The 12,284-nt window shown below is 42.9% G+C and overlaps 1 protein-coding gene across 1 annotated transcript in view; it reads left to right on the forward strand.

Annotated features, from left to right (window-relative positions):
• ecpas (Ecm29 proteasome adaptor and scaffold) overlaps positions 1-12,284 on the forward strand; it is a 100,764-nt gene that overhangs the window by 22,087 nt on the left and 66,393 nt on the right. The window contains exons 8-10 of the mRNA XM_067983574.1: positions 1,904-1,985; positions 6,231-6,350; positions 11,319-11,404. Of these exons, the coding sequence (XP_067839675.1) occupies positions 1,904-1,985; positions 6,231-6,350; positions 11,319-11,404 (288 nt within the window). The remainder of the gene's footprint in view (positions 1-1,903; positions 1,986-6,230; positions 6,351-11,318; positions 11,405-12,284) is intronic.

Below are 12,284 nucleotides of genomic sequence, written 5' to 3' on the forward strand. Positions count from 1 at the left end.
CTAAAAGGGGCACAATAGCGGCTTGAGTACACTCTACCCCTATTTTGGGCCCACCTTCTGGGAAGCCAGCCAGTGCTCTGTGTTGCTCATACCAGAACAATTGAGTTTGGCAATTCAACATTTGGAGGATTCACGTTGCAGCTTGTTGCTCCATGATGCAGTATGTCAGGATTCAAATCTGCTGTCAACTTTGCTAGCTACATACATACACTTTTCAAATGCATCAGCAGAGTAGAACAATATAAACTTCATAGCTCAAAAGTTAACAATGTTTTGCAACTGCAGTGTTGTCTTTTTATTCTGTTTTTTTTAAATGAGATTAGAAATTGTTAGTGTACAGCAATTAAATGTAGAAGGACACTTTGGAGCATCAGTAGAGATAACACATAGAATAATACTTCCATGTATATAGCTCCTTGTATTGACATGGTCTGAAGCAATTAATTTTTTTGATGTGCTATGATTTTTGGTTAGTGGCATGAATTGGTAAGTGTGCACTATAACCCTCTAGTTCAGCTGATGCCATAAATCACTCAGTTCATTAATGTAGATTCTGCTAAGAAGGGCCGTTATCAGCTTCTAAGAAAATCATAAATTATAGTTATAAATTGGGAGAGGGGGTATACATTCTAATCATATGAAGGGTAGGGTACCTAGTGTTTCATTTGATGAAGTCATGTTCTATTTGTTATTTAAGATCTAATCTCTTTGAGTTGTCCTTTGTGACTTGTTGTAACAGATAAAATTAAGGAGTGAATGAACCAACAAAGGGGAAAGTTATCTACAGTTTTTGACTCCTGATTGCTATTTAGTGATCTCTGCTGTAACGTGAGGACAGGAATGGGCCTGGGTTTGGCTAAGGTGCCCCCTCCCACATTGTTGCATGACCTGCTTACACTATACAGGCTTACACATGAAGGCTGTGCCCCTGGTGAGGTTAGAGAGACTGCCTACACCTATGATCCTGTACCTCAGTAAAGTTATAACTGAGTGGAGGTGTGAGAATGGTGATGGGATGGGAACCGCTGGACAATTTCTCTTTAGTTTAGAAAGTGCATGAGAGTACTTGGCTGAGTTTTTAAAAAAATAACAAAAACATGAATTTGTGCTGACAGTGTGTTAGTTTAGCTTTTACCTGTTAAAAGTCATGAATTATATGGGAGCAAATACAAGATGGAAGAACTCCTCGGTGTTGCATGGAGTGGTTGAAGCAGATAGCATTGACCCATTTAAGGGGAGGCTTGAGGGCGATTTGAAGAGGTAATTGGAGTGGAAGGAGGCTCATGCAAAGTGTAAATACTGGCAAAGATCAGTTGGGTCGAATGGCCTTTATCTGTGCTGTAGATTTTATGTAATACAGCAGCTTTTATAATATACGTCCCCACAAGTAGATTTCTCTCACTGAGGTTTTCATGACTAGACTGGTACTAAACCAGGTGTGAGAGCTACAATCTCCTAGCTCTGCCCAACTTGATGTTTGTTACAGCCTACTGGTACCTAGAATCAGGCCACTGGTTGTCCCATTGGCTTGAGATGGCACCGGGAGGCCAACATGAGGCGGCTCCTCTTCATTCACTCTTCCATCCTATTACAGGGACAGGTGTGAGAGAGAAAACCCATTGCTTAATTTGTATGTTGTGACCTTTTGCTGGTCATCTCTTAACTGCTCGTAACTTTTTTTTAAAAAAAACATTGTACTTTTAATAATGTCAAAAGATATTTTCATGTTGATTGCAGTTACTGCATTAATTCACAGGTGCACCTAATAATTTTATCTTAATTTTCTAACATTCTGAGATGTCAATTAATTGGATTTGCCAAGCTGTTTTAATGCAGAGTAGTAGAGATTAATGAGCAATAGTATGTGCAATATAAAAAATTAATGTTTTTAAACCTTTCACAGTATAATTGACTGGAACAATCCTATTATTATCAATAAACTGTACAAGATTTACCTGGGGGACATACCACTGAAAACAAAGGAGGTAAGTTTGTTTAGTTTGCTGCTTTATCTTTCCTTCAGGCATCCTGAATTCCATGCATCCTGTAAAGCTGATAACTTAGATTCTGTACTTTCAATACCTTTATAAAAATCGTGAATACAGCGGAGCCCATTTAAGTGAAAGCATGAAAAACGAGCAGTGTACAAATGAATGATGTCACTCCAAAATTGATTTTTTTTGATTCCCTGTGATTTCCTTATTTATTAAATTAAGTTAAATAGTCTGATGAATTGAATTCAATAACCTAGGCAGTGAGTGTCAGACTGCTCTGTTCACCTAGTGAGTCCAGGCCCATCAGAGTGATGAAAATGGGAAAATCACATAGAATATCTTGCACAAATAAATATGTTGGAGAAACTGATTATTTAAATAGGCTCGACCACTTTGAACAGCAGCAGTCCCCAAGATTCTCCAGCAGTCACAGGTAGTCGATTAGAGCTATTGCCATTGATCAGTATCCTTTTCCTTTTCCCCTCCTGTTTTCTCTCCTGAAAGCTCTGATGCTGGAGTATAATTCCAGGGTAGGCAGTCATCTTCTGGCACCTTGTTCATATGGGAGTGAATTATGGAGCAATAATTTCATCTCACCCACAAATGTCAGCTATAAAATAAAGGCTATGGTTTATTTTTGTGATTTAATGTTACGAACAATGACGGACAGGGAAAGAGCCTCTGGTCCATCCAGCCTGTCCCACACAATTGTGATACTTTATTTATCACAATATATACACTCTTCACCACACCCAAATCACGTTATCTCCTGGGGGAGGCGAAAAATCAGATAAAAACCCAGGCCAATTTGGAGGGGAAAATCTGGGAAATTCCTCTCACCACCTTAGGTGATCAAACCTAGTCCAGAGATCACTCTGACCCTGATAATTCTATTCATTACCTACCTTCTGTACGAGGTGATCTCCGCCCCAGCCAGAAACAAATCCAGCTCTTGCTTGAAGGAATTCAGTGACTTTGCATCCACCACACAAGCCAGCAGCCTGTTCCAGAGGTCCACTGTTCTCTGGGAAAAGAACCACCTCCTGCCTTTTAACCCAGATCTGGCCTTATACAACTTAAAATTGTGACCCCTTGTCCTCCCTATCCTATTTAATTGGAACAAACTGTCAATTCGAAAACGATCTATTCCCATCATCATCTTATAAACCTCGATCAGATCACCCCTAAGTCTATGCTTCTCTAAAGTGTAGTCCCAACTCTTTTAGCCTATCTTGGTGACTCAAATGCTGGATATTAGTCTATTGACCCTCCTCTGCTCCTTTTCCAAAGCCTCAATATCACCCACCATGTGAGACGACCAAAACTAGACACAGTATTCCAACAGAGGCCTGACCATACTATTTTGTCCTTGTATAAGACCTTGCTTTGTCTTATAGTCAATTGCAGTCAACACCCTATTTGTTCCAGCTATCGCTTTACGGCATTGTTCATGAATCTTTAGAGATAGGAGCAGGAGTAGGCCATACGGCCCCTCGAGCCTGCTCCGCCATTCAGTAAGATCATGGCTGATCTTCGACCTCAACTCCACTTTCCCGCCAATGCCCAAATCCCTTAATTCCTTTAGAGCCCAAAAATATATCGATCTCAGTCTTGAATTTACTCAACGACTGAGCATCCACAGCCTTCTGGAGTAGAGAATTCCAAATATTCACGACCCTCTGAGTGAAAAAATTCCTTCTCATCTCAGTACTAAATGTCCTACCCCTTATCCTGAGACTATGTCCTCTAGTTCTAGACTCTCCAGCCAGGGGAAACATCCTCTCAGCATCTAACCTGTCGATATCCCTTTGCAGACTCTTTGCATCCTCCTCACAGCTTACTTTCCCACCTAGCTTTGTATTGTCAGCAAACTTGGATACAATACACTCGGTCCCTTCATCTAAGTCATTAATATAGATTGTAAATAGCTGAAGCCCAAGCACCAATCCCTGCGGCACCCCACTGGTTACAACCTGCCAACCCGAAAATGACCCATTTATTCCTACTCTCTGTTTTGTCTGTTAACCAATCCTCTAGCCCTGCTAATATGTTACCCTCAATTCCATAAGCCCTAATCTTATGTAACAACCTCTTATTTGGCACCTTATCGAATGCCTTTTGAAAATCTAAATATACTACATCCACTGCTGCCCCCTTATCTACTCTGTTAGTTACACCCTCAAAAAACTCTTAGATTTGTCAAGCACGATTTGCCTTTCATAAAACCATGTTGACTCTGCCTAATCATATTATGATTTTCTAAGTGCCCTTTTACTACGCCCTTAATAATAAATTCTTGCATTTTCCCTATTACTGATGTCAGGCTAACTGGCCCGTTGTTCCCTTTTCTTTTTCTCCCTCCTTTCTTGAATAGCGCTCTTTGGGCGTTCTATACACTAGAGCGCCCAGATCTTTCTCTTTCTGCTTTAATGCTTTTCCTTGAAGGATGTATGCATGTTCAGCATTCACACTGCCCACATGCATGAACTGTACTTTTCCAAGCTAATCATCATTTGCCAGTCACAAGCCCAATCCCCCAACATATCCAGATCTGCCTGAAGCAGTTGAGCATCGTCTACAGTCCTAACACACGCACAGATTTCAGTGTCGTCTGCAAATTGCAGATCGTGCCCCCAACACCTGCATCTACATCATTAATAAAGATAGTAAAGAGCAACGGTCCCAACACCAATCCCTGCAGGACAGCCCTGGTGACCGATCTCCAAACAGATCCATATCCATCTATAACTACTTGCTGCTGACTGCCTTCCAGCCAATTCACAATCCAGCTCAATATTAACACTAGTACCAGAGTTTTTGATCTTGTGGAGAAGCCTCTTGTGCGGTACCTTGTTGAAAGCTTTTTGGAAGTTTAAGTAGACAATGTGATCTGGACTGATTACTTTATAGTGACTCCTAAGAATCTCTTGTGTGTAGGATATATTTGTTGCCTGTAAACATTTTATTTTTTCAAGTGTGTTATTGCAAGTAGAAGGGAATCTTTTTAACTAAAAATATTAGCCTCAAGGAGCAGTGTTCAAGTATAAACATAATAGGTACCCAGATAGCGCTCAGTGGATTATCATTCCTGATCACTGTCCAGTGACAATCCCCTCCCTAGAAACTAAACCTGGAGATCGGATGAAGACAGGATTAGGTTCGGCTATGGTGCCCTGGATAGGCCAATGGTGAAGGATAGAATACTAGAGCCTGATCTTCAGTTGCTTCCAAGCTTTTTTTACAGCGATCCACATTACACACCCGAGATAAGTTCTCTTATATATGGATACAAGAGAGTCCCCAATTGATGCACACCACCTGAATACAATTAACACTAGGTGATGTAAATCAAGTGGATACAATTAACACTCTCTCATCAAATACACTCTCTGTTCTCACTGTCCCTATTCATACATGAAGACTATTACTTGTGTGAAGTACCAGGGGATGGAATGTTCTGGATGGGAGTGGATGCCCAAAGATTGAAAGTATGGTTTACATCTCTGTCGGGGTGGGGGGGTGGTCCTGTGATTGTAGAATCATTTTGAAATATTTCCCAGACTAAATGGTTGCAAAAAATACCTTGATAGAAATGTGTTGTGCCTTTCCAACTTCCTCACTGGCTTAGAGGATAAATGCACAGCCTCGCGTTATATGGATCACGTTTGGCCTGTGCTAAATTAACTGATCTCAGCTAGCATGGCAGAAGGGATTCTACAGTTGGCATCAGGAAGGGAAAAGCCGCCTGGGCTCCTCATTTTAATCATTATCCAGAGGGTATGTGTCTGTGTGTACCATGAGTGAGGATACACTTGAGCTTGGCTATGTTGCCCCCCTCTCCATTCAGTCCAATCACCTGCCAATAATCACTGTCTAGGCTCTCCAATGAAGAATAATTACTTTTTGGCAAATCACTGGAGGGCAGTCAGCACCTATGGAATTGTACACCTGCAGCAGAGGAAAAGGATGTTTCTGAAGACTTCTTGTCTTCTGCTCTGCCCTTCCCTTCTACCATCCTAGCTCAGATCAATTAATTTAGCACAGACCTTGTGCTGTTACAGGTATGTCTAACATTTCTTAAGAAATCTCCCTTTTTAGGGCCCCAGATGTTACTATAAGTAAAACTTATTTACATAAGCTGCTTTTCCCCCCATATATATCATGTATAAACTTTATTGCAGTTTATTTGAATTTACAGTTCTACTCTTAACAGAAATGCATGATAATCTTTTACAGGGAGCAGCGTTGAAGCCCGAGCTAAAACGGGAGCCAGTTAGCACCAGAGTTAAACTGAAGATTCTCCCTCACTTATTGCGGTCCAGGCAGGCTGCAGAGACATTCCCAGCCAGTATACAGGTACACATTCACTACTATTGCTTTAGCTGTCAAACTGGGCTACTTCAATACAAACTGCAACTTTGAAGATGTTTAAGCTCCATTTTGGACACGTTTCAGCTGAAATCTAATACTGAATCCAAATATGGACTTCTTCAGATTCATTAATTATGATTGCCGATTTTTTTAAAAATTAAAAGCAGTGAAGTTCTACCTGGATATTAATTACAATGCTTTCGTATTGAGTTAACTTCTTTAAATAAAATCTGGAATTAAAATACGAGTATCTGTAATGGTGGCCATGAAACTACCGGATTGTCATAAAAACCCATCTGGTTCACTAATGTCCTTCAGGGAAGGAAATCTGCCGTCCTTACCCGGTCTGGCCTACAGCAATGTGGTTGATTTTTAATTGCCCTCTGAAATGGCCTAGCAAGCCACTCAGTTGTACAATCTCGCTTAAAAAAAAAAGTTATAACAAGAATAAAACCGGACGGACCACTAGGCACCGGACACGACAAAGGCAAACCAAGCCCAGTCGACCCTGCAAAGTCCTCCTCACTAACATCTGGGAACTTGTACCAAAATTGGGAGAGCTGTCCCACAGACTAGTCAAGCAACAGCCTGACATAGCCATACTCACAGAATCATACCTTTCAGCCAACGTCCCAGACTCTTCCATCACCATCCCTAGGTATGTCCTGTCCCACCGGCAGGGCAGACCGACGAGAGGTGGCAGCACAGTGATATACAGTCAGGAGGGAGTGGCCCTGGGAGTCCTCAACATTGACTCTGGACCCCATGAAAACTCATGGCATCAGGTCAAACATGGGCAAGGAAACCTCCTGCTGATTACCACCTACTGCCCTCCCTCAGCTGATGAATCAGTCCTCCTCCATGTTGATCACCACTTGGAGGAAGCACTGAGGGTAGCAAGGGCACAGAATGAACTCTGGGTGGGGGAGTTCAATGTCCATCACCAAGAGTGGCTCAGTAGCACCACTACTGACCGAGCTGGCGGAGTCCTGAAGGACATAGCAGCCAGACTGGGCCTGCGGCAGGTGGTGAGCGAACCAACACGAGGGAAAAACTTACGTGACCTCGTCCTCACCAATCTACCTGTCGCAAATGCATCTGTCCATGACAGTATTGGTAGGAGTGACCACCGCATAGTCCTCGTGGAGACAAAGTCCCGTCTTCGCACTGAGGACACCATCCAACGTGTTGTGTGGCACTATCGCCGTGCTCAATGGGATAAATTTAGAACAGATCTAGCAGCTCAAAACTGGGCATCCATGAGGCGCTGTGGGCCATCAGCAGCAGCAGAATTGTATTCCAGCACAATCTGTAACCTCATGGCCCAGCATATTCCTCACTCTACCATTACCAACAAGCTAGGGGATCAACCCTGGTTCAATGAGGAGTGCAGAAGAACATGCCAGGAGCAGCACCAAGCGTACCTAAAAATGAGGTGCCAACCTGGTGAAGCTACAACTCAGGACTACGTGCATGCTAAACAGCGGAAGCAACATGCTATAGACAGAGCTAAGCAATTCCACAACCAACGGATCAGATCAAAGCTCTGCAGTCCTGCCACATCTAGTCGTGAATGGTGGTGGACAATTAAACAACTAACGGGAGGAGGCTCTGTAAACAACCCCATCCTCAATGATGGCGGAGTCCAGCACGTGTGTGCAAAAGACAAGGCTAAAGCGTTTACAACCATCTTCAGCCAGAAGTGCCGAGTGGATGATCAATCTCGGCCTCCTCCCGATATCCCCACCATCACAGAAGCCAGTCTCCAGCTAATTCAATTCACTCCACGTGATATCAAGAAACGGCTGAGTACACTGGATACAGCAAAGGCTATGGGCCCCGACAACATCCCGGCTGTAGTGCTGAAGACTTGTGCTCCAGAACTAATTGCGCCTCTAGCCAAGCTGTTCCAGTACAGCTACAACACTGGCATCTACCTGACAATGTGGAAAATTGCCCAGGTATGTCCTGTCCACAAAAAGCAGGATAAATCCAATCCAGCCAGTTACTGCCCCATCAGTCTACTCTCGATCATCAGCAAAGTGTTGGAAGGTGTCGTCGACAGTGCTATCAAGCAGCAGTTACTCACCAATAACCTGCTCACCGATGCTCAGTTTGGGTTCCGCCGGGACCACTCCGGGTCCAAACATGGACAAAAGAGCTGAATTCCAGAGGTGAGGTGAGAGTGACTGCCCTTGACATCATTTGACCGAGTATGGCACCAAGGAGCCCGAGTAAAATTGAAGTCAGTGGGAATCAGGGGGAAAACTCTCCAGTGGCTGGAGTCATACCTAGCGCAAAGGAAGATGGTAGTGGTTGTTGGAGGCCAATCATCTCAGCACCAGAACATTGCTGCAGGAGTTCCTCAGGGCAGTGTCCTTGGCCCAACCATCTTCAGCTGCTTCATCAATGACCTTCCTTCCATCATAAGATCAGAAATGGGGATGTTCGCTGATGATTGCACAATGTTCAGATCCATTCGCAACCCCTCAGATAATGAAGCAGTCTGTGCCCACATGCAGCAAGACCTGGACAACATCCAGGCTTGGGCTGATGAGTGGCAAGTAACATTTGCGCCAGACAAGTGCCAGGCAATGACCATTTCCAACAAGAGAGAGTCTAACCGCCTCCCCTTGACATTCAACGGCATTACCATTGCCGAATCCCCCACCATCAACATCCTGGGGGTCACCATTGACCAGAAACTTAACTGGACCAGCCATGTAAATACTGTGGCTACAAGAGCATGTCAGAGGCTGGGTAGCCTGCAGGGAGCAACTCACCTCCTGACTCCCCAAAGCCTTTCCACCATCTACAAGGCACAAGTCAGGAGTGTGATGGAATACTCTCCATTTGCCTGGATGAGTGCAGCTCCAACAACACTCAAGAAGCTCGACACCATCCAGGACAAAGCAGCCTGCTTGATTGGCACCCCATCCACCACCCTAGACATTCACTCACTTCACCCACCGGCGCACCGTGGCTGCAGTGTGTACCATTCACAGGATGCACTGCAGCAACTCGCCAAGGCTTCTTCGACAGCACCTCCCAAACCCGCGACCTCTACCACCTAGAAGGACAAGAGCAGCAGGCACATGGGAACAACACCACCTGCACGTTCCCCTCCAAGTCACACACCATCCCAACTTGGAAATATATCGCCGTTCCTTCATTGTCGCTGGGTCATAATCCTGGAACTCCCTAACAGCACTGTGGGAGAACCTTCACCACACGGACTGCAGCGGTTCAAGAAGGTGGCTCACCACCACCGTCTCAAGGGCAATTAGGGATGGGGAATAAATGCTGGCCTCGCCAGCGACGCCCACATCCTATGAATGAATATAAAAAAAAATATATTTGACATATTACGTGTACACTTTTTATAAAGGTGGGCTATAATCCTTCCCACTATAGTTAATTTGATCATTTAAAAATTACATAATTTCTGTTCACATTTTGATTGCCACTGTCTCAAAGATGGAATACGAACAACAAATGTTACAATTTTTAAAAATTTTACAAACTTTAATGCAGAGAAGATTAAGGGGAGATTTAATAGGTGTTCAAAATCATGAAGGGTTTTGATGGTGTAAATAAGGAGAAACTGTTTCCACTGGCAGGAGGCTTGGTAACCAGAAGACACAGATTTAAGGTAATTGGCAGAAGAACCAGGGGTGAGATGAGAATTTTCTTTACGCAGCGAGTTATGATGATCTGGAATGCGCTGCCTGAAAGGGCAGTGGAAGCAGATTCAATAATAACTTTCAAAAGGGAATTGGATAAATACTTGAAGGGGAAAATTTTGCAGGGCCTAAGGGAGGGGCAGGAGAATGGGACTTAGTAGACAGCTCTTTCAAAGAGCCGGCACAGGCATGATGGGCTGAACGGTGGCCACCTGTGCTGTATCATTCTATGATTCTATTTAAAAATTGAAGTGCAGTAAGTTTCTCAAAGCAAACTTCCACCAAATGTTTAGGAGTAATGCAGCTTGCAGCATTAGTTTTTCTCCACAAGGGAGATGTCAGTCCCCCTCTCCCTCTGCAGTGTTTAGTAACTCAATGATTGGGTTTCCCAATAAAAGTGATACATTGTGTAGAACATTATTCAAGCTGACTTGTAAAATTGTGACCTGACAATATTGCCGTCTGAATTTTTCACAGCATTATAGGCACAAGTTGAGAAACGTAGAAAGTTACTATTTGCTAGGAAAGTACTTAGTTGTACAACGCCCATAAACATTTCTAGTATCTTATGATTTTAGTGTGGGATGCTCATGAAGTACTTTGCGGTCATCCATCCAGAAATCAAAGGGCTGATTTTCTGAGTTTCACTGCTGGTGGGGATCCATGCCCTCTGACTGTGAATATTATGGTTGTTAAAATTATGAAGGGATTAGATAGGGTAAACATAGAGAAGATGTTTCCACTTGGGGGGAATCCAAAACTAGGGGCCATAAATATAAGATAGTCACTAATAAATCTAATAAGGAATTCATGGAGTGGTTGAGGCAGAAAGCATAGATGTGTTTAAGGGGAAGCTAAATAAGTACATGAGGGAGAAAGGAATAGAAGGATATGCTGATAGGGTTAAATGAAGTAGGGTGGGAGGAGGCTCGTGTGGAGCATAAACACCGGCATAGACAAGTTGAGCCGAATGGCCTGTTTCTGTGCTGCAAATTCTATGTAATACTGGGAAATCCTGGGTGACATGCCTATCCTATTCACTCCATTAATGGGCAGTACGCCTGAGGTTTGCCAGAATGCACAGCTGGACTGCGAGGCATCTCGGTTGCAGTGCGAACATGGAAAATTACACTAGCTGCACAAACTGTTAACCTTAAAACTGTTATATAGCAGAGGGTTTAATTTGACCGTTAAATAATGTGAACTGTTAATTGTTTGTGAGGACATAGATCTGATAAAATAGTGATGATTCACAGTCTTGTTTTCACAGGTGGTATACGATGGATTGTTTGGTGCCAATACAAATGCAAAGTTGAGAGGACTCACCCTACAATTTGTACACCATATATGTTCAGTGTAAGTTCTAATACTTTAAAGAATTAATATATTACAGTAAAAGTTAGATTGTTATAAATGTGAAGCCTTGCACGGATTATCTGGTTAAAGCTATAAATAAAAAGTTCTCTCAATTATCTATATATATATTACGTATTTTTTATATATTTCTTTTTTATTTTATATGAATCATAAGGGAGAAATAAGCTACAAATTGCTCATGATACCCCCTTCAAAGCATTCCTTGTGTGAAATATATCTTGTCTGAATTGATAGTGCCAGGTAGCCTGATGCTTCGTGTTTTACGTAATTAGAAAACTCCCAATGTGGTGAATCCCCAATCTTTGTCCATCGGAGGGGTTTGGGGGGGGGGAAGGGGTGGCGGTGGAGGTATGCACAAGAAGGGAGAAATGGACGCCATCAATCAACTGGTTCAAGAGCAGCATTACTGAATGCTAGGAAATGAGTCAGGCTAGAGGGAGGGCAGGTGAGGGAGACCCAAGGAGAATCTAGGTGAGTGAGAGGGAGCAATACAATAAATATTTTTTTTAAAACATTTGAGTTCCATTGATTTGAACTGTTTCTCTTAAGTGGCTGCCTAATCTGCCACGATTCAGCTTGTAAGTAACACACACTTTTTTTTCTAGTTATTGAACTTTAACTTAAGTATAGCATTACATGCTGCAAGGCACGATAACAATGCCTGATTCATCTACATTAGTTCCAGAGACAATCTGAATGAACCAACATGGCTAAGGTAAATACTGCCCAATTGCAGTACTGATTTTCTGCCGAGAGAGGCTGCTGACACATTCTTAAATAAACAGTTGGGATCATTTGTTCTGTAACGGTCAGGTTTTTTATTTGAATATGTGGATATCTGGTTGGAAAATCTAGATTT

The sequence above is a fragment of the Heptranchias perlo genome, chromosome 4 (assembly GCF_035084215.1).
Source record: "Heptranchias perlo isolate sHepPer1 chromosome 4, sHepPer1.hap1, whole genome shotgun sequence".
In the NCBI taxonomy this organism is placed as follows: Eukaryota; Metazoa; Chordata; class Chondrichthyes; order Hexanchiformes; family Hexanchidae; genus Heptranchias; species Heptranchias perlo.